The sequence below is a fragment of the Neovison vison genome, chromosome 6, assembly GCF_020171115.1.
Source record: "Neovison vison isolate M4711 chromosome 6, ASM_NN_V1, whole genome shotgun sequence".
Lineage (NCBI taxonomy): Eukaryota > Metazoa > Chordata > Mammalia > Carnivora > Mustelidae > Neogale > Neogale vison.
Genome location: NC_058096.1, coordinates 208810357 through 208831235, shown reverse-complemented (window position 1 = coordinate 208831235; position 20879 = coordinate 208810357). Strand labels below are relative to the sequence as shown.

General features: G+C 48.7%; 1 protein-coding gene across 3 annotated transcripts in view; it reads left to right on the top strand.

Moving 5' to 3' along the window:
• Positions 1–20879, top strand: part of LARS2 (leucyl-tRNA synthetase 2, mitochondrial) — a 155515-nt gene that overhangs the window by 64387 nt on the left and 70249 nt on the right. For all 3 annotated transcript variants that reach the window (XM_044253744.1, XM_044253742.1, XM_044253743.1), the window contains one exon: positions 19777–19884. In XM_044253744.1, coding sequence (XP_044109679.1) covers positions 19777–19884 — 108 coding nt within the window. The remainder of the gene's footprint in view (positions 1–19776; positions 19885–20879) is intronic.

The window sequence follows — 20879 nt, the reverse complement described above, 5'->3', positions numbered from 1 at the left end:
TAGTGTAAACTGGGATGAGTCCGGAGGCTCAGTTTTCTCATCAGTAAAAGAAGAGGGTGGGACCAAATGGTTCTTAAGGTAGCTTCTGGCTCTTTCTGTGTTCAGGGATTGAAGGCCAAGCCAGCCGTTGAAAGAGGGGGCTTGCTTATTAAATCACCAGTAGCCTGAGCAGCAGAATGCCTTCTGGATATGCCAGAACCACTCTCTGCCAAATGTCCTCTGGGCTTACCAAGTTTCGGGGTATGGAATTGAGGGACATGGCTGGAGCCAACCAGGGATACTTCCCATGGCAGTTTGATGAGTCCCATAGTTTTTCGCTTAGGAGTGGACATAAACAGGACATGAGAGGGAAGGGGCGTCTTGAAAGGCCAGTGACTGCTGGGGTAGTTCTCCCCCCGCGGTAGTTCTTCCCCCGCAGCAGTCACCGTAAGGATAGTTAAACCCAGCCGTAGTGGCCCCTGGGATGCTCTGTTGGAGAGACGGTAGTCTGCTGAAAATGGACTTTGGGTCTGATCTAACACTGTACTTCTTATATGCCAAGAAAGCACAAAGTTATAAATAACCACTGATCACGACAAAACTTGGCTGAATTAGAACCGTTGTATAGCAGCTCACAATACCAGCGCCATATGGATATATGACCTCCAGTTTTCTCACTCAAAAGACAGGTCTTCAATGAGGCACTTTAACCATGATAACTTCCTCAGAATGTAGCAGAGGAGAGCATATGGATTTGGAGCTTGTTACCACAGTGCCTTGCTCCCTTGAAGCACACGGTCGTATCGAGAGACTGATTGAGAAAAATGAAGCTGAAGACACTGTTTCTGTAACATCCCAGGCAGTGGGAGCCCCAATCTGCTGACAGTTGGGGTCCATTGCATTACTGGTTGGGGGGGAAGCCAGGTCACCTCCAGATGACTCTGTAATAGGCATTGTGGGAAAGGCCATGTCATTAGCTCTTTCTTTCTTTTTTTTTTTTTTTTTTTGACCTCTGCCTCCAGTTGGAGATGTTATAACCTAACTGAGGGACATTATTCTTTAAATTGTCAGCTGTGAATTTTCAGCTGTTCAGCAGAAATTGTTAGTTACCATGGTGATTCCCCTGGTTCCTGCTGAACTTCTGTGCAGATTTATTGAAAAAGCTGTCTTTAGAGGTCAGCACTTGGTTTGCCCTGAAAATCAAGAGAAGAGCGAGGTGTGGCAGTGGTGGGGTGAGCAGAAATCTACATTCCCTGCAGGTCCTCAGCCGAGGGCTGCACAGGCACAAAAGCAAGACTCCAGAAGGCCTAACAGAACATGATCATAAAGAGACTGAGAGGAGATCAGATTCCAGAGGACTGCAGAGTGCTCAGAGATCTTGGAATTAAGGCCCAGCCAGAAGTATACAGTTGAGACCCCCAAAAGGCCATATGTTAGAAGTGTGGATGACAATCTAGGACCAAAGACAAAATCAAAATACTCAGCTTAATAAAAAGTAAAAATAAACCTGACAGTTTTGAAAGGAACTTTCGGAACCAAACGTAGCACTTTTAAAGGAAGGTGACATCATCCAGACTCTACATGGCTGGTTTTTATGCTTATGTCCCACATACAATAAAAGAAGTACTAGACTTGCGAAAAATCGGGAAATTGTGGCTGGTAATCAAGAGAAGATAAGGGAGAGGGGGCAGCCCTTGAGCCCAGTAGAACTAGATCCTGAGATGACCCAGATGTTAGAATTAGGAGATAAAGCCAGAGACATCTATTCTATAAATGGTCTGGGACTTAAAGGAAAAAATGGTCATGATGAATAAACAGATGGTGAATCTCAGAAGAGAGAAGGAAACTATTTTAAAAAGAAAAGAAGAACTGAAAATCTGGAACAGAAAACGACAATATCTGAAAATGAAAGATCACTGTTTGGGCTGCAAAGTGATGAGAAGGGTTGAGGAAGGCCCTAAAGTTGGAAGGGAGCACCTTCGTCAAGGGGCTGTCGTGTGTGGTGGGCCCAAAATAGAAATGTATATGGTGATTTTGAGAAGCTGAAAGAATGACAATACAACTGAAACAGAGAGCCAAGAGGAGAGATTGAGTAGGGCTGGAGAAGCTAGAGGTTGGGGTGGCCAGATCAGGCAAGGCCTTTTAGGTCTTAAGGAATCTGGACTTTATCATGGGGGCCATGGGAAGCCATGGAAGGACTCCAAGAGAGGGGATGACACAGTCAGATTTGTGGTTTTTGTTTTTGTTTTCAAGATTTTATTTATTTATTTATTTATTTATTTGAGAGAGAGAGAGAGTTCACAAGCAGGGAGAGTGGAAGAGGGAGAACCAGGCTCCCAGCTGAGCAGAAAGCCCGATGCGGGACTCGATCCCAGGACCCCCAGATCATGACCTGAGCCGAAGGCAGTTGCCTAACCAACAGAGATACCCAGGTGCCCCAGATTTGTGTTTTTATAAATTCACTGTGGAAAGAGCAAGTGTGGATGCAAAGACGAGTTAAGAGGCTATTGGAGTAATCCGGGCATGCGTACCTTTGACTAGGTGGGAGGAGTGGAGAGAGATGGGCAGGTTAGGAAAATATGCAGATGGTGAAATTTGTAGCACTTGCGATCTATTGGATGAGAGTGTGTAGGGGATGGTTCATTAAGAAGGACCCTGACTTGGACACTAAGTGGATGATTAAGCTGCTGATTGCCATAAGGAGTCCTAGAAGGGACATATTCCTGACCCTTTGAGTATGCAATGGCTGTGAGGCTGTTGCGTAGAGATGTGCCATAATAGGCGCTTGGGTAAATGGGGTTAAAACTTCCAAAATCAAATGACATAAGACATCTACTTTATAACCTGGTATGATAGAAATAGTGTTGAATCAGGGAGGATGTCCTGCTTTAGAGAGAAGGATCAGTTAGTAATACTTTTGGCTGTAAGTAGCTGAAAACCTGAGTTAATGATGGCTTAAACAAATAGGGTGGACTTTTCCCACAAAGGAAGACCCAAGTTGATGGGACTGAACCAGAATCAGGCTCTGAATTGGCATCTCGGTGGTTCTCTCCGCCCTTCCTTCCTGTCACCTCATGGTTGCAAGATGACTGCTGCAGCTCCAGACATCACATTTCTATTCAAGAGAAAGAAACAGAATGGGCCGTGTGAGCAACTGTTTCTTTTATTATCTGGAAAGCAAGGACTTTCCTGCAAATCCCCCCAAAATTCCACTGATGTTCTCTTGGCCAGTTAGGTCATGTGACTATTCCCCAGCTTCAAGGGAGACGAGGAAAGCAGGCTTGGGCTTTTTAGCTTCTGTAGCCAAGCTGTTAAGCTGTTTGAGGGAAGGGGATGGCCAGTGGGCTGTGCCCACCACAGTCCTATTTAGAGCTTTGTGTCCACGTCTGGTTTTGCTGCTCTGGGGGCTGCCTTTGTGACACAGGGCTGGCAGTCCGCTGGGAGACCTGACTCTGGAAGGGCCCTCCTTTTTGTCACTTACCTTCCCAATGAAGAAAGATGATGCCTGGTGCAAAAATTACAGGAAACCCTGAAATGCAAAAATCCTTTACTAAGCCTGTTCTGTGATGTTACTGGATTTTTCTCCCCCTTCCCCTTGCCCCTGCCAGTCTCGCTAGGACTGTTTGCTTTGTAAAATGTGAAGAAAACTTGCAGTGGGAGTATCTGAAGCACATGAATTCGTCTTGGCAGGGATGTGTGGGAGGGATCTGGTGGGCAGCGCGGCGAGGTGAGAACCGGGGTAAGAGCAGGGATTGCAGACCTCCACACACAAAGCAAAAGAGATTCAGGGTCTGATGGAGCAAGCGCCTCGGTACCTGCCAGCAGGGTGACAGCTGGAAGGCGAGACAAATAGAGTCAGCTTCCCATTTGAACTTTTCTAACAGATCTGTGGTTTTGATTTCTGCGGCTGCCTCCCACAGGCCCTCAGACGCCGGGCAGTGTCCATAGACTCCTCTATGGCCTGGTGGCGCTTAGCCAGCCGCCGCATCAGATGGGTGGGTCTGCTGTCCCAGTTTTCAGGAATTTCCCAGGAGCGCTAGAAAAGCAGGAAAGTCCGTCTCCCCCTCCCATTTCATGCCTGCGTGCTCCTGAGCCGATCAGTGCTCTGGCGTTTACAGACGCTGTCTCATTTAACCCTCGCCTTTTTCCCTGGAGGGCCGGTGTGCCTGGTAGCCCCATTTTACAGGCAAGGAAACTGAGGCTCACACTGATAGTAAGTAATAGCCCTGGGACTCAGATCCAGGTTCTTGGGCTCGTACCTGGCAGTCTGTACCCTGTCTCAGGGAGCGTGAATCCGCTCATTCTTTCCCCAGATGTTACCAAGCGCCCTGCCAGACTTGGGCCAGGTGCCAGCAGTGAGCCAGGAGGCTGGTAGCGGGGGACGGTCCCAGACTGAGCAGGCGCAGCCCAGTGGGATGACTGTGACGATGCAGGCAAGCACCGATGGGGGCTGGGGACAGCCCCAGGTCTGCCCTGTGCTCCAGGAAGTGATGAAACCTGCGAAGCGCAGAACTTCTGACGGGGGACGTTTCACTGCCTTCCAGATGTACCCGAGGCCTCCTGTCTCACCAGTGTTCCCGCGGAGAGTTTCTGCTGGCCAGAAGCAGCGGGGCACCAATGAGCCCTCATGAAATCAGGGAAGGTGGGAGGAAAGAGCCCCCATTTCCCTGGCCCCGCCTTGTGCCTCTCCTACCCCAGTTAAACCTGGGAGCTTCTGGGTGAGGTGGAGGTGCCTTTCCCAGAACACGCTGGTCATGTGTGAGCCTCCAGAGCATGAAAACACTGGGTGGGAGAGGTGAGGAGGTCTGGGAGTGGGTTTGGGCTTTACAACAGGAGCTCTAGAGGCTGGAGCAGAAAGATAGCCCCAAATGGGCCAGGGCGCCAAGCTCTAGTCTCCAACACGTCCCCCTGTGTGCCTGAGGGTCCCCTGCCCTCCGTAATGAGGACTCTCAGGCTCCCCAGTTCTAGTTCTGAGGCCTTGGGTTGCTTGTGAAAGCATTTGGCTGTCTTCTGGAAATTGGTCCTGGTGCCGGGCCTTGTGCTCTGCCCCTCACAGCCACCATCAGACCCCCGAACAGCGGCTGGCTCGCCGGTGGTGCCGGGATCGACCCCCCCTCTGACACCAAGTCATTCCTGTGCTACTCGGGAAGCTTTGCAAAGGGACTGGTCAGTGAGGTTTGATAGCTGCGCTTTGCAGCCTTCCTCACGTCCTGGAGCATGGGGTAGACCTCGGGCTCCCCCCAGCCCCGACCAGGGCTCGCCAGCATCGTCACAGTCATGCCTGCTCCCTTGCCCCCAAGAAAGACCCTTGGGGCCAAAAGAGGGCTGCCCCTCTGTGTGCAGCCTGGGCCTTCACGGGGTGGGTTTAGGTCCAGGTGAGAGGTGGGCCAAGGAGGCAAAGTTTCTGGGAACCCAGAAGAGCCACTAAGATACATTTGATGAGCTGTCCACTTCTCTGCAAGGCTGTGGGATGAAAAGCAGCAAGGACACTGGTCAGGGCCACATTTAACCGTGATGCGAGGGTTTATCTACTTGGAGAGTTTGCTCTTCAAAGCCCTGTGGCTTTAAAGCTATTACAGCATCATCCCCACCTGTAAAAAATATGTTCTCAGCTTCTGAGTGGTAGGAGTGGCAGAGGCCATGCAGGCTCCGGGCCCCTGAGCTCCAGGAACAGTGCTCGGGGGCACTGAGTGCGAGCTCCCTGCTGGAATTCTCCGCCAGGCCCCAGCTGGCTCTCCTTTTGGAGAGCGCAGACTCTGCTCTGGTCCCCAGGATCTGCTTTTGACACCCTGGCTCACAAAACTAATTAGTTGTTAAATCTGCTCCTTCTTACGTAATCTGACTTCTTTCTCATCTCTGTATTCCCCGCTTCTCCTGGCTCTTTCCTCTCCTAAGCTGTATGGTGAACAGCCCCCCCCCCACCTTCCCTGCTGTCCCCTCTGCACTCCTCGGGGTGATGGTTGGCCTCCTTACAGAGACAGCCACCACCTGGCTGCTTGGAAGTCCTTCTGGATGATGGTGGGCCTGGCCCAGGGCGGTGGGGCACAGAGGCAAAGAAAGGGAAAGCAGGTGCCTTGAGGCTGCCAGCTCCCCGGCCGCCCCCAGGCAAGGCTCCCGCTGCCTGGAGTAGATCGTGGCTACTTCTGGGATGGGGGTGAGGGTGACTCTGCGCAGCCCTTGGTAGGAGCTCCTCCTGGAAAGGGTCCGCAGAGTTAGTGTAGGGCAGGGGCCCCGGCTCTGGAATTCTGAAACCCACAGTGTTTCTAGAAGGTATTGAGATGACCCCGGCAATTAGATTTCCTCTCCCTAAACACAGAGCCTTCCTGTCTGCCTCTGGCAGGTTCCTGGGCCGGTGCCGGTCCCATCTGTGTGCTCTCCGTTTGCTCCGTTCCCCATGGGCTCTCCTTTCCCTTTGCCCTGGCGCCTTGCGCCCATGTGTGTCCCTCCTGTCTGGGACCAGAGGACAGCTGTGCCCGCACAGCCTCCCCAAAACACTTCTGAAGTGGACCCCAGGCTTCTGGTCAGCACGCACACTCAGCAAACGAGAAGCTTTCATTTCTGGGTTGTTTTGGGGATTTTGTTTCTAAGATAGGAGGAATGACTACAAAGGGAAAATGAAAGAAATAAATTAATACCGTTGACCCTTGAACAGCATGGGATTCAGGGGTGCTGATCCCCCCATGCAGTTGAAAATTCACGGATAACTTTTGAGTCCCCAGAAATTTAACTCCTCATAGCCTACTGTTGACCAGAGGCTTAGCTGATAACAGAAACAGTCGATGAACACATATGATGTGGGCTGTATGTATTTTATACCGTCGTCTTAACAATTAAGTCAGCTAGAGAAGAGAAAATGTTCGGAGGAAAAGAAAATCACAGGGAAGAGAGAGTACATTTACGGTGCTGTACCTTAAGGACCAAACCCATGATGTTCAAGGGTGGACTGTAATGTGCTTCTTAGGTTATTTTGACAATGAAATAAACTGTAAATCTAATGAGGAAAAAGTGAAGGCAGAACTAAATATGTCGTCTTGCTCTTAAACCCTGAGTGGGCTTTCTGAGCTCCTGGCCAGGTCCTTTGGGGAATAAGGACCTCCTTCCTTCTCAAAGTGTTAGCCTGGACCCCATGGGAGTAAAGAGATTTATTTGTTTGCACCTTGTTGTAGGGGGTGGGGGGGTCCTTGGGCATCCCAGGGAGGGCTATGAGTGTTATGAATCCCTTCAGCTCAGGGAGACATTGGATTTTATAGATTTTATAGATTTTATTTATTTATTTGAGAGAGTGTGTATGCATGAATGAGGGGAGAGGGAGACAGAGAGAGAATCCTAAGCAGACCCCCTGCTGAGCATGGTTCCCGACATGGGGCTTCGTCCCACATCCCCGAGATTATAACCTGAGCCAAAGCTAGAGACTTAAATGACTGAGCCACCCAGGTGCCCCGATATTTGGATTTTAAAGCCAAAGGAAACTTGAGCAAATAGTAAACAGGCTCCCCCACATTTAACCCATGGTCTCCCGTGCTTTTTAAATCCCTGCCCTGATCTGAAAAACAAATGCAAGCCAAAAAAACTCTCATGATTTTGAAATTACAGAATCGATACGGTATCTAAGGACAAAGGGATCAGGTGTTGGTTTCTCTTAAGCAGTGTACACCCTGCCCTCCTTCTTCTCCCGGGTGGGCTCACGGCCAGCTTGAGGTGTCCTTGAAAACGACCAACCCAGCCCATTTCTCATTTTATAACTGAGGCCCCCGAGCCTGAGAAAGCCAGGACCCAACTTGGGTCTCCCGAGCCCCAGCCAGGTCTACGTGCTTTCCAGCAGCTCTGAGCACCGGTTCCCAAGCAACCAGGCATTTTCTAGCACGTGGTGCAGTTGGAGGGCAGGTGTTGCCAGAGGGCCAGACATGAGCACAGTGGGAACTGTCACAGGGCCAGGGCCAGGGCACAGATGGCCAGGTAGTGGCAGGTACAGGGGTTGGAGGTTTTCTAGTTTGTGCTTGATGGAATCGGCTTCCTGGCCTCTGAGCTGAACCAGTGTCTTTTTGTGTCCTAGCTCCCCTCCACGGTCCTGTCCTTACCCTGGACCTTCTGAGCCCAGCTGCTCGGAGAACAGGGACACTGATCCCATGGCTGCCAGGCTATGAGGGAAACAGGCATTAACGGCCACATCCATAATCATGTGATAGTGTTTTGTTATTCACAAGAAGTGTCCCTCTCAGAGAAAGAGATCCTTTTCCACAGTATCTTTCCATTTCTCTCTGTTTTGTTTACTATTCCAGAGTGGCTAATTTTGAGAGTCAGATTTGCTCGAAATAAAGATTTAATCCTTTCTAGAGCTGTGGTAGGTTGTGAACAGCTCTGGCAAAAAGCGAACTCCGGCAGTTTACAAAGAGTATCCTAAAGGCATGATTTCGACTATGTGGCGATCCCACGAGTACCTGCCACCCTGCTACGTTTTATGAGCTGGAACACAGGATCGGCATGACATCTTACACTCCAGAAGAAAGAAACATGGTGTCAAAGGCACCATTGTTGTAAGACAGGTCCCAGTTTCAGCATCTGTGGGAAAAATCTTTGGGGCACCTGGGTGGCTCAGTTGGTTAAACATCTGACTCTTGATTTTGGCTCAGGTCATGGTCTCAGGGTCCTGGGATCGAGCCCCGCATCGGGCCCCTCTCCACACTCAGCACGGACTCTGCTTGAGATTCTTGGTCTCCCTCTGCCTCTGCCCCTCCTCCAGCTCGTGCTCCCTCCCCTCCCCTCAAATAAATAAAAAAATATTAAAAAAAAAAAAAGTAGAAAATGTGCATCTTTGAATCAGTAAAAGATGGGGTATTAGTAGGATGGAAAGATATGGAATAAAATATTAATTGGGATCTCCCTGGGTGTATCTATTGATTGTGGGAAACTTGTTGTTCTTCATCCCTCTTCATATTTTCCAGAACGATTATTATCGTTTCGGTTATCACACAACAAAACACCTGATAGGAGGGTTATGTCAGCATTTATTTACATATGTTCTCCAGGCCTGAGTGCCTTGGAAGGGATGGTCTTAATGTTCCTACAAGTTTTCAGTTTATAGGCAGGCTTCCAACGTCAAGGTAATTTAGTGGAATGTCCCCCTGGGACTGCTGTCCCCGTTTGTTTGGTTTTTTTTTTTCCCCCTTATTAGACCAGTAAAAGGCTTTTAGTCTTGTTTCCAAGACTCTGCATTCCCAGAACAAAACCACCTTTCCAGACAAGGGTACCCTAGAGTCACAGATTGGACTAAGTACGTGATGTGGCCGTTTTACTGTTTGTTCCCCCTCATGTGGAGTACAGGACGGCCTCGCTTGTGTCCTGTCCACCCAGGGGCAGTGAGGTGACCCGAGTGGCTTCCAGGAATCAGAAGCAGCCTCGTCCAGACAGATGACTGCCATTGGGAGAGTCTGTCCTCCGTCATCTGTATTCTTAGGGGCGTGGGGGCGACATTTCAGAACCTGTGCCCACCACTTCTTGGAAGTGGGTGGAATTAGAAGTGTTCTGCCAGAGAAGGGGTTTGCTTGGGTCTGAAGTGTGGGAAAAGGCTACTAGGTGTGCTCAGAGTCAATGTGGGCGTCTGGGGGTAAGAGGAGATGAGCCAAAATGGCTGCCGCCATGCTTTATGGTTTCCTTCCCCACATCCCTCCCTGGTGGTTGCACCCAGCACCTTCTGTCCAGCTACCTGGAAGATATCTAATAGCACTTGGTGTGTCCCTGTCCTTGCCTCAGCTCTGAGGTGCACACTCAGCGTTCGTGTGAGCTGCCTGGTGCCTCTTCTCCTTTGACCCCCATGGTCCCAGGGACACGCACCTTGTTGGCGAGTCGTGTATCTTCAACAGGATATCTTGCTCAGACCTGGTTTATCTCCCTTCTGGGTTAATAACACCTTCGCTGGAATGGAGACTCTTGGATAGCACAACATGTATTTGCAAATAAATGTTTTGCCTTGAGATGCCACAACAAATGGATTTTGCTAGAAACCCGTATCACCTTTCAGAAGAGAGATGGAAATACAGCTGTCAGAGGGAAGTGAGCAAGGTAGACATTAGGCGACGTGAGCTTTCTAATGTGGAAATCCTTGTATACAGCTTCCTGCCAGAGTCAACTAAGGAGAGGGAGATGAGTGGGAGAGCTTATCCCTCTAGAATATTCTAGAGGGGACATCTAGAGTTCTTATAAACATCTTACTGCCTTCAGCATTTATTTTCTTTTATTGCAACTCAGATATACGGTATGTCTTTGGAATGACTGCATTGAAAGGGTCTTGAAAACAAAAAGGAGGAGAACATCTTGGCAACACATCAAGTTTTAGGGAAAAAGCACTTAAGAATTTATAATTCAAACATAATTGCTACGCAGATCACACTGATTCAGAAGTTGGCTAAGTGTTAAGACTTTAAAAAGTGTCCATTTAAATTAGATCTTGTCATTAAATCTTTCTCTTCCGTTCTGCCTCTAATCAGTGCCCGGCTCTCCAGGCTCTGGTTTCTGAACTCTCTCCCTTAGTCGCTAATAAAATCCACTGTGTTTCTCAGTTGCCTAAACCTTTTTTTTTTTAACTAAGGTCTTCTTCTTTTTTTTTAATTTTTTTATTTTTTTAAAGATTTTTTTAATTTATTTGACAGACAGAGATCACAAGTAGGCAGAGAGGCAGGCAGAGAGGGTGGGGGGAAGCAGGCTCCCTGCCGAGCAGAGAGCCCGATGTGGGGCTTGATCCCAGGACCCCAGGATCATGACCTGAGCCGAAGGCAGAGACATTAACCCACTGAGCCGCCTAGGCGCCCCTAACTAAGGTCTTCTAACGTGTATCATGTTTTTAAAACCTCTTCTTCTGGATTTCTTACTTGTGGACCATAATTCTTAATGCTTTAGCCCACATACTGTCCTCTCTTGGGAGGTCTGGATTTATTTCTGCTTCTTTGAAGAAAGAGTCAGATTAGCTATGTTATATTTAATTCCCTTTTCATCCCCAGCTTTTGAGTTTCAATCTTTGCCTTTCTTATTCACGACTATGTTTCGCATCCCTGAAGCTTTTTTGTTTGGATGCAGGGGTCAGCCCATCTCTTGTAGGTTAGAGTTCTTCAACTCTGGCTCCCAGTCAGACTCACTAACATACCATCCTGTTTCGGCTTCCTGAAGCATCTGCATTCAGATGGTGTGCCTGCGGGGCAACGCTGGCTGCATTTTCAGCCCTGTCCTGATGAAAATGATCATAAGGGCCCTTTGCAAACCTGTGTCTGCTGAGTGATAACCACAGGGAAACGGTCCCATTTGACTTGGTATTAGTCCAGTCATTATTTATAGAAGTGGAAGGTGAAGCGCATTCATATGGTTAATTTCTAGGTTTTATAGATGGAAGATGTGGTCTTTTCTTTAATTTAAAGTTACGGGCAAAGAGCACAGAGAGCCCAGAACAATGAGGAGATCTGAGCAGCTCATTATTTGGCGTCTGCCGTGGACTTGGTTGAGTGAGCCTTTTTTTTTTTTTTTTTCCATTTATTAAGTGAGGGGAGTTGAATAAATCCATGGTTGCCAAACCTTGCCGACTCCCTGGGCTTGGTGGAGAGGGACCAGAGGAGAGAGCAGGGTGGCTCCTAGAATAGGCTTCAGCTCTTACATATCAGGTTCTCTCTGATGTCGCTGGAGAAGTGATTTCACTGCACTTTTAAGTAGTCTCAAAACCTGCTGTTTCCCCAGGTTTGGGGGTGAACCAGTAAGATTTCTGTGCATTGATGTTGGCTGGGGTAGGGAAAAAGAGGCACTGCCAAGTGTTTGCCAAATGTAAGGACGTGTGACAAGATGAATTCCATCTGCTATACCGTAATTGCCCCCGAAAGGAGGAAGGATATACATGATCTCAACCCAAACACCCAAACAGATAAACATAGCCTACTTATAGACTGAATAACTGTAGCACCGTAAGTATGTCCATAACCTTCACATTCTGGTGGAGATGGTGGGGCAACAGCTCAGGACGAAGTCGAGGTCCCGGGGACTGCTGAGCTGTGCTTTCTAAAACCCTGTTCATCAAAAATCGGTGATGCGCCATGTGTCTCTGGGGGCAAAACAGGGTTTGCTGGGTTGTTCCGGAGATGCTGATTTCATTTGGTTTGTTTTTTAAAAGTTCTTCTGGTTTTTAAAAATAGTCAGAGATTTGGTTGAGGTTCCAAGCAGGTGTCCTCCCTCCCCTAATTAGCATATCAAAACATTCACATTTCATTCTATTCAGATCTTTTGTCCTCCCTGAGATCTGAATATTTTAAGCAAAGCACCTCCACCAGAAGTATTTCAGCCTGGATGATTTGGTCTAGAAGAAAAACACAATGAAAGGGCTCAGGTACTTACTTAGTGGCTCAGTAAGGCGGGAGTGGTGGGTGGGGGGTGTTTCAAGTGCGGTCAGGTTAGGACCCTGTCACCTGAATTTTCTGTGGCAGAAAAGGATAGTGTGGGCTGTGGAGCTAATCTTCAAATCATGTAATGTGGGTTTTATCCGATGGAAAGACATCAGATCCCGTGAGACCCCATGTGGATTTGCTTGGAATTTAAATGGGACTTCTTGATTACTGGAGAGGAAAAGCAGTGGGTCATTTTCAGGGCTTATAATGCACTACTTAAGTGCCTAGGAGCATTTAAGATCCCCTATATGGTTCCATAAATTGAAAAGCTTTCTAGAACGTGCAGTTTAATCAGAAGATTGATTACCCATTTATTAATATATTCTTGTGATATTAACATATAATTAATGTATTCAAATTTTTATACTTTTTAAAAAGATTTTATTTATTTATTGGACAGAGAGAGTACAAGCAGGGGGCGCAACAGAGCTGAGGGAGAGGCAGACTCCCTGCCGAGCAGGGACCTCGATGTGGGACTCCATCTCAAGACCCTGAAATCATGACCTAAGCAGAAGGCAGCCACTTAACCGACTGAGCCACCCAGGTGCCCCGATTTTAGACTTTTGTTACAATAATATCAAGGCAGTCAAGTATCAGCTAATATTCATCAGGATGTTGAAACTTTGTAAATCCATTGATCTTAGGAAAAGTGGTTGCAAACCACCTTAAGTTACTCTAGTTAATTTCAGCCACAAAAGAATGGATCAGAAGAGGATGGGGTTACTCAGAGTTGGGTGGGAAGGCTGGAGACCCAGACTTTGGCAGGATTCAGGGAGCACAGGGACGTGGCTAGGGTCTCGCCCAGGAAGCCACCACTATTGTCAGTCCCCAAATCTCAGGTCTGGTGTGGCATTTAAACCAGTTCCCCGGATGCCTCTGGGTCGGGCCCCCTCCCCCCTCTTCCCTCCAGAGCCACAATGTTCCAAGACTGTGCCGACCCCAGAATGTGTTTAGCTTCCACGGAAGAGGAGAGTGGGCCCTGGAAACTCTCCATAGTGGGTGGTGGGGCCCTGCCACTCGCCCATCGTGGATTGCCCCCAAGAAAGAAGAGCAGGTGCTGGGCAGCCGTTGCAGTCCAAGTTCACCGTGGCGCTGGGGGGAGGGGGAATTCAAGGAGAGTGCATCCTCGTTAAATGAGGGCTGCTTAGTGTACTAAGGCCCAGAGTTCGGGGCCTGGCTTCAGTTCGCCAAGTGATGGTGGCAGGTTGCTGAACCTCAGTAGCCTCTGTACAGGGAGGGGGAACTGTACTGACAACCTCAGCCCCATGACTCCGTAACCAGAATCTTCTTTCCAGCCATAAAATTGAAAAATAACTGAGATAATAGACGCAGGCAGAGCTGTCAGAAGCATCTCTTCCAAGTTCAAGAAGGGGGAATCGACAGTCTCTGAAACCTGGACACGGAAAAACTGAATTTAAGTGCGTGGATGGCAGGGTGGTCACGGGGTTTCAGGTATAGGAAGGGACAGGCTTTGAGCGATGCTTTCCCAGTGCTTCCCCCGCCCCCTGCCACCGTCCTTGCGGGGGACACCTGGAGAAATTGCTAAGACTTGTACTCTCATCTACGAGGTGGACTGGTGCTGTCTTGTGCTGTCATGAACGGGACATGTGCCCCATCTTCAATGTCGCCACACATGTAAAAGTACTAGGAAGGGTTCTACGGACATCATTCCTTCCCTGCCTTGGGGGGCTGGAGGGCCGGTCCTGCTGGTTCTCCTCTCCCAGGCTCCCCCTCAGGTAGAGGGAGTTAAATGGCAATTTGATTAGCATTTGTCCAACCCAAAGCACACGTCTGGGCTCTGGGCCATGCCCTGTGTGGGTTCCCAAGAAAAACTGGAGAGGCTGAAGCCGCATCCCTTTGCCCGCAGGCCAGCCTTGGCCCGTGCCCTGCTCTCCTGGAGCGCGCTGGGATGGAGAGCTGTGAGCTCTGCGGAACCAAACTGAGCGAGTCTGTGTTTCGCGCTGACTTTTTACTGTAAAATGAAATGCAGATAACCATATAGATAACTTACCGATTTCTTTGAAAGCAGCCACTCTTGGAGGTCAAGATGCTGAGTTGTGCCAACACCCCTGAAGCCTGCCTTCTTCCCCTTTCTCATAATAACCAGTCTTCCCAGCAGCCAGGTTCTCCCTGACGTTTCTCGGTAACTTTGCCTGCATGGGCGTCCCTGGACTCTGGGGTTTAATCTTACCCTCCCTCTTTTAATTTGAGCATGACTGTCTTCATGTGCAGGTTTGCCTTTCTCCCTTTCCTTTTCTTACAATTTATCTGTTGGAGGTAGCCAGGCTGTGGGACCCTTAGAGTTTCCTGGGTTTTGCTGATCGGACGCCATGAGGCAGTGTGACGTGCTCCTGTCCTCTGGAGGTCCTGGTGCCTTTTATCACAGCAAACACAGTGTCTTCTGTCGCAGAAGGAGCTCAGCGACCATTTTGTAATTGACGTGGATGGGTATGGGGAAACTTGGGTATGTGATTCATTCATAATGGAGATACCACGTGCCCTGTCTGAATTTCCAAAGCCACTGGTGACTTTGAAAGAACCAACTTCTAGGAGAGCTTTATGTTTAGGTGAAGTGTGCACTGCAGATATTTGTTTGTTTTTGTTTTTTAAGATTTTATTTATTTATTTGACAGAGATCACAAGTAGGCAGAGAGGCAGGCAGAGAGAGAGGGAAGCAGGCTCCCCGCCGAGCAAAGAGCCTGATGTGGGGTTCGATCCCAGGATCCTGAGATCATGACCTGAGCTGAAGGCAGAGGCTTAACCCACTGAGCCACCCAGGCGCCCCTGCACTGCACTTCTTAACCAACTCGGTTTTCTCTCTCACGCCTCTGGAGGACAGTGGATCTAAGATCGAATCCCAGGACTCGCCTTACGCTCTGGGTCATACTGCAGCTTCTCAAGTCTGTGCTGTCAGTAACAAATACTCCCATGTTTCTGATACTCGTTTTTGAGCGTTTTCAGACCGTTGCGTGTATACGTAGCTCCGCAAATTCACGTTCTGTTTAGGTCAGCCAGGAAAGGGAAAGGTGGAGAAGCCAATACTGATCTGAGAGAGTCAGGAAGCAGGCTGTCGGGATCAGGTCAGCATTCGAGCTAGCTCAGTGTTCGTTCTTACCCTGGATGTATGAGGTCAGTCCGTTTCCGCTAAATATATATAAAAGTACACACAGCCTATAATTGAACTTTTCTTTGATGAGTCATCTTCTGCTGTCCTCAGTCATCACCATGAGTGATTTTTAGACACCCCAGAAGTCACATTTTAAAAATAAATCTGGTATCAGGTTTTCTTTTTAGCCCTTTGTAAGTTTCTCTCTCTCTTTCTCTTTCTCTCTCTCTCTCTAAGATTTTATGTATTTGAGAGAGAGATAGCAAGAGAGAGCATGAGCAGGGGTAGAGGAGAGGGAGAAGCAGGCTCCCCGCTGAGCAGGACACTGAGATCATGACCTGAGCCGAAGGCAGATGCCCAACTGGCTGAGCCACCCAGGCGCCCCTGTAACTTTCTCTTAAAGTAGACCGCTTGCCGCATTAAAACCATGGGATTGAGGCCTCCTGAGTTCCGTAAGAGAGGGAAAGGCAAGGGTGCCAGTGAAGCTGAGAGACCACCCAGGGGCCCCCTGAAGAGCCAGGCTCGTGATCCTGGGCCCCAGGAGGATGAGGCCATCTGTGCGCAGTCAGTGGAATGACCACTAGGACGGGTCTCCTGAAAGCAGAGATTGTTCAGTTGCTCCAGATGATGTTAGAGACAGACTTTCTCTTCATTCCTGGAGGGGAGGAGAGGACAAAAAAGGGTTAGTCTCTGCATTACCTTGGCTTGAGGCCCATTTCTCATGTCTTCATGTTTTTCCCAGATTCCACATGTCTGCTGTGCGCCATGGGGATACAGTAGGTGCTGCATACTCAGTGGTGAGGCACACTGAACACGGTGCTTGTTCTCAGGGACCTTCTGACCATCAGGGAGCAGGCACGCAGCCCGCAGAAGAGATGAACGATGGGGAGGCGGGGGGCGAGTTAGGCAGGTGGCCAGAGCAGGCCAGGGACATGGCCCACGCTGGCGCCTTTGGCGGGCTCCGTGTTTTTGAACGTCACTGTAGTTGAAGCATAATTAACATAATTAATTAACAATCTGGAGCAGGACTCAAGCGCCACCTTCCCAAAAGCCATCTTTCACTCCAGAAACGTCATGGCCCCTGTTGGTCTCCTTCATGTGTCACCATCAAGTGTTTTATTTTATTTGGGGAGGGGGAGGGTCAGAGGGAGAAAGAATCTCAAGCAGGCTCCCCGCCCGGTGCTGAGTCCAGAGCGGGACTGCATCTCATGACCCTGAGATTATGACCTGAGCCGAAATCAAGAGTCGGGTCGCTTAACCGACTGAGCCACCCGGGTTCTCTAACCATCACGTGTTTTAGATTTCTCCTGGATCACAGGGAGTTGGAACGTATGTTCCAACATATGTTCCAATGACTGAAGGCAGCATTTGTACGTGGTTGATTTGTTCCTTATTCTGCTTAAAACTGGCAGCTCTATATCCCTTTGATCCTCCCCTGGGGTATTCAGGCAAGCATTCCTGGTACAACATAGTCTCGTTGACATCATACGGTGTGTCAGGCACAGATCGTGATGAACTCAAGTTTTAAAACTTACCTTCAATTTTCCTGTATCTTCTTTATCAACTGTTTGGTTTTCACAGATCTCCTATCCAAAATTACCAAGTAGACTTTGAAGTACCCACAGTTTCTAGTTGGTTACATTTTGTCATAAAAAGCATTTCTCAGGGCACCTGGGTGGCTCCGTCAGTTAAGTGTCTGTCTTCGGCTCGGGTCATGATCCTGGGGTCCTGGGATCAAGCCCTGTATGGGGCTCCCTGCTCAGCAGGAAGCCTGCTTCTCCCTCTGCCTCTGCCTGCCACTCCCCAACTTGTGCTCTCTTTTTCTCTCTGTCAAATAAATAAATAAAATCTTTAAACAAAAAAAGCATTTTTCACCTTTCATAAGTAACGGTCCAGAAATGGGAGAAGCCTAGGATCATGTGTTGGAAACGACCTACAAACACCCAGGGTGGTTGGGTCTCTGCATTGGACATTATGCTGAGTGTCCTCACTAGGTTCGTTGGCGGCAGGAGAGGGGACCTGCCTAGCCTTGGTGTGTGGTTATGTTCAAAGGGCAACTTGAACTCACAAGGCTTTCCAGTGCTCTCCCTCTTCCATTTTGTCTGCTTTCCATTTGCATGTAGTGTAGCTCTGCTCCCTCTTTCCTTCGCTCCTTACTTGAGACTGACAATCCTGTGGCAGGAAGGCTCACCGTGTCACCGAGCAGCCCGTAAGCCATGTTCCATGCGGCGCTGTTCCTTGCACCTTTACTGTGCAGATGCCCCGTAGCCCCACACATGGCAGGGGCTCCCCAACTTTCATTCCTTCACTTGTGCCGTTTCCCCATTATCTCTCTGCTTCCAAATCCCCTTTTCTTCCCCCTTCCTGTCTTTGCTTTTTGGAGCCTCGCTTTCCCCACCCTCCCGTTCCCGTGACTTTCCTTCTCCTTCTCTGGGGTTCATCCGCCCAGCCTTTTTGTCTCTCTCCCCATTTCTCACTCTGCTCATTTTCTTCCCTGCCTGCTCACTATTTTGCTTCTGCCTCGCCTCATCTCCAGGACCTGTGTCTCACCTTCTGTGATACTAATTGCATCTGGCATTGAATTTTGATCAGTTCCCCGACTGACAGCAGCAGACTGCGTGTGTGTGCCTTGTTTAACCTCCATGGGCGGAACGCTGGTTCGTCCTGTCTTGCGTATGCCCAGCCCCTAGTGCTTAGATTGAGTTCTTGGTGTGGACAGGTGGGTGGCTAATACCTTGTAGTAGAATAAAGAAACAAATGGGGGCGCTTGGGTGGCTCAGTCGGTTAAGTGTCTGCCTTCAGCTCAGGTCATGATCCCGGGGTCCTGGAATCAAGCCCCATACCCGGCTCCCTGCTCGGTGGGGAGTCTGCTTCTCCCTCTTCCACTGCCTGCTGCTCGCCCTGCTTGTGCTTTCTCAATCTCCCTCTGCCAAATAAATAAATAGAATCTTGTTAAAAAAAAAAAAGGAAAAGAAATTAATAAACACATTGCTGTCCATTATCCATAATTTCTGCTGCAGAAGAAATTTCTGGATCTAAGCTTCCAGACCCTATTGAGTAGATGAGACTGGATGGATGGACAGATGATGGGCATAAAGAAGGCTCTGTGTTGTTATCACACGACTGAGGAATAGTAAGTCAGGGTCTAGTCATGACTCATCCACTCCTGTGGCCTCGCATCAGAGAGCTGTAACCTCCCGCAGCGTAAGTTCATTGGTTTGAAAATGAGCTACGTCACCAGAGTATGGAAGAAGAGATGTGTGTAGAAGTACTTTATGAATTCAGAACACCAGACCAGTAAGGCATCATTATGTTGCCTATGTTAATCATAATACAACTAGGAATTTAAAATTGGACCCTTCATGTTACAAATATGTGGTTTACTCTTTATTTTTTAAAAGGATTTATTTATTTTAGAGAGAGAGAGCACCTGTGAGTGGGCATGCACTAGTGAGGGGAGGGGCAGAGGATTGCAAGCAGTCTCTCCGCTGAGCACGGAGCCCAATGCAGGGCTCGATCTCACCACCCCGAGATCACGACCTGAGCCAAAATCAGGAGTCAGATGTCTAACTGACTGAGCTACCCAGGTTGTGATTTACTTCTAAATCCAGCTGTTGGGAGGAATGTATCTCATCATCAAATGCTAAATGATGGCATGGACTTGAGGCCATAGAGAGTAATTTATAGAAAAGCCTCCCTGCTGTAGGGATTTAGGACTGAGCATAGACACACACGCACAAAAACAGTGAAAATATGTATGCACTTATAATAGCAAATGTTTACGCAAATCAATGCGATGGTTTCCCTTCAGCCGATTTTGATTTTTTTAATGCCAAGATGTCATTTATAGTTTCCTGGTTTTGCAACGGCTGAGTTGTGCCATGCCCAGCCCCCTGAGATGCCTGTCTTAAGTTTCAAAATTCAGAAACTTGAACTTGTTTTGTTTCATTCCCAGACTGTGGGAGAGAATGTGCTCACTGCATTCATCAAAGATGTTAATTAAGGTCTTTCCTCATTAATTTTCTTCTTTTCGCCATACGTTGGCCTGCTCAGAATAGAGAAATCGGTTCAACCCATCTCACTAAATTGAGTCATGGTGAGTGCATCTGTTTCCGACCCTCGCTCGGCTCCTCGGGTTGGCAGGTGGACAAGGAGAGGGCTGAATTCGGAGCCTCCTTTAATGTCCTGCTTTTCCTGCCTTAGCAAGCCCCGTAGCTGGGGCATCCCTTAAGTAAACTTTGCCATTCTACCCCTCTTCTCCTGTTATTCCCACAGGCCATGCAGGACGCGCTGGCGGACCTTCCAGAGTGGTATGGAATAAAAGGCATGCAGGCCCACTGGATCGGCGACTGTGTGGGCTGCCATCTGGACTTCGCATTGAAGGTGATGGAGCAAAGCCTGTCCGTGGATTCACGCTCACAGATCCACATATCTGCGGTTTCAGAACTCACCGAACCAACCAAGCAGCAGCATCTCAAACTTGGCAATAGCCACGTTTTTTAAAAGTGCAAAGAAAGAGGCGAAATTGATTTTAATAACGTATCTTTATTTAACCCATTGTATACCAAGAAATGATCGTTTCAGGATGTGATCAGTAACAAACCTCTATTGAGAAAACAGTCGACACTCGGGTTTTCGTACAGAGTCTTTGAAATCTGCGCTCTCTTACACGTAGAGCAACACTGGCCACATTCCCAGTGTTTCTGTCGCCTCCTACTGCTACAGGCCACCCTCCTGGTTGGCACAGGTAGAGGGTTTTCTGTGGGTCCAGGAGCTCCCTGAGATGAGGTGCAGAAGGCTGTGTGGGCATTTTCCTGTGCAGCAGGCCCAGAGCTCCAAGGGGTTCATGTCACAAAGCAGGTTAAAAGCCAACAAGCCAAGGGTGTCACCCCCTCAAAATGGGACACACCCAAAGCTGGTGAGGGTCCTGGGCTGACTCAGGGTTCAAAAGATCCTACCTGTGTGGAAACACTGGTCAGAGGTCACTACCAAAGGCCCACCTCCTCCAAAAGGTGCCCCCCCACAACCCTTTCTCTTTGTCCTTACAAGACAAGATGGTTGTTGTTTTACTGTTTCTTACTTGGGAAGGTTCTGGGGTTTTTGGTTTTTTGTTTTGTGTTTTGTTTTAATTCTTCAGATGTCTCCTTCCTACGCAAGACTTTTGTGCCCTTAGCTACAGACCCATCCCTCACCTTAGGCCAGACCTTGAGAAGGAGGGGACGGCAGCCAAGAGACAGAGTTGACCTACTTTTCTAGACTCCTCCTACTGACAGCCATGCCGGTGTCTGCTGAGCTCCTGCTGCCTGTCACAGAGCTCACACTTGGCTGGGTCATCTCCTCACAAATGTGGTCCACTTCACTCCCAACCACAGACACAG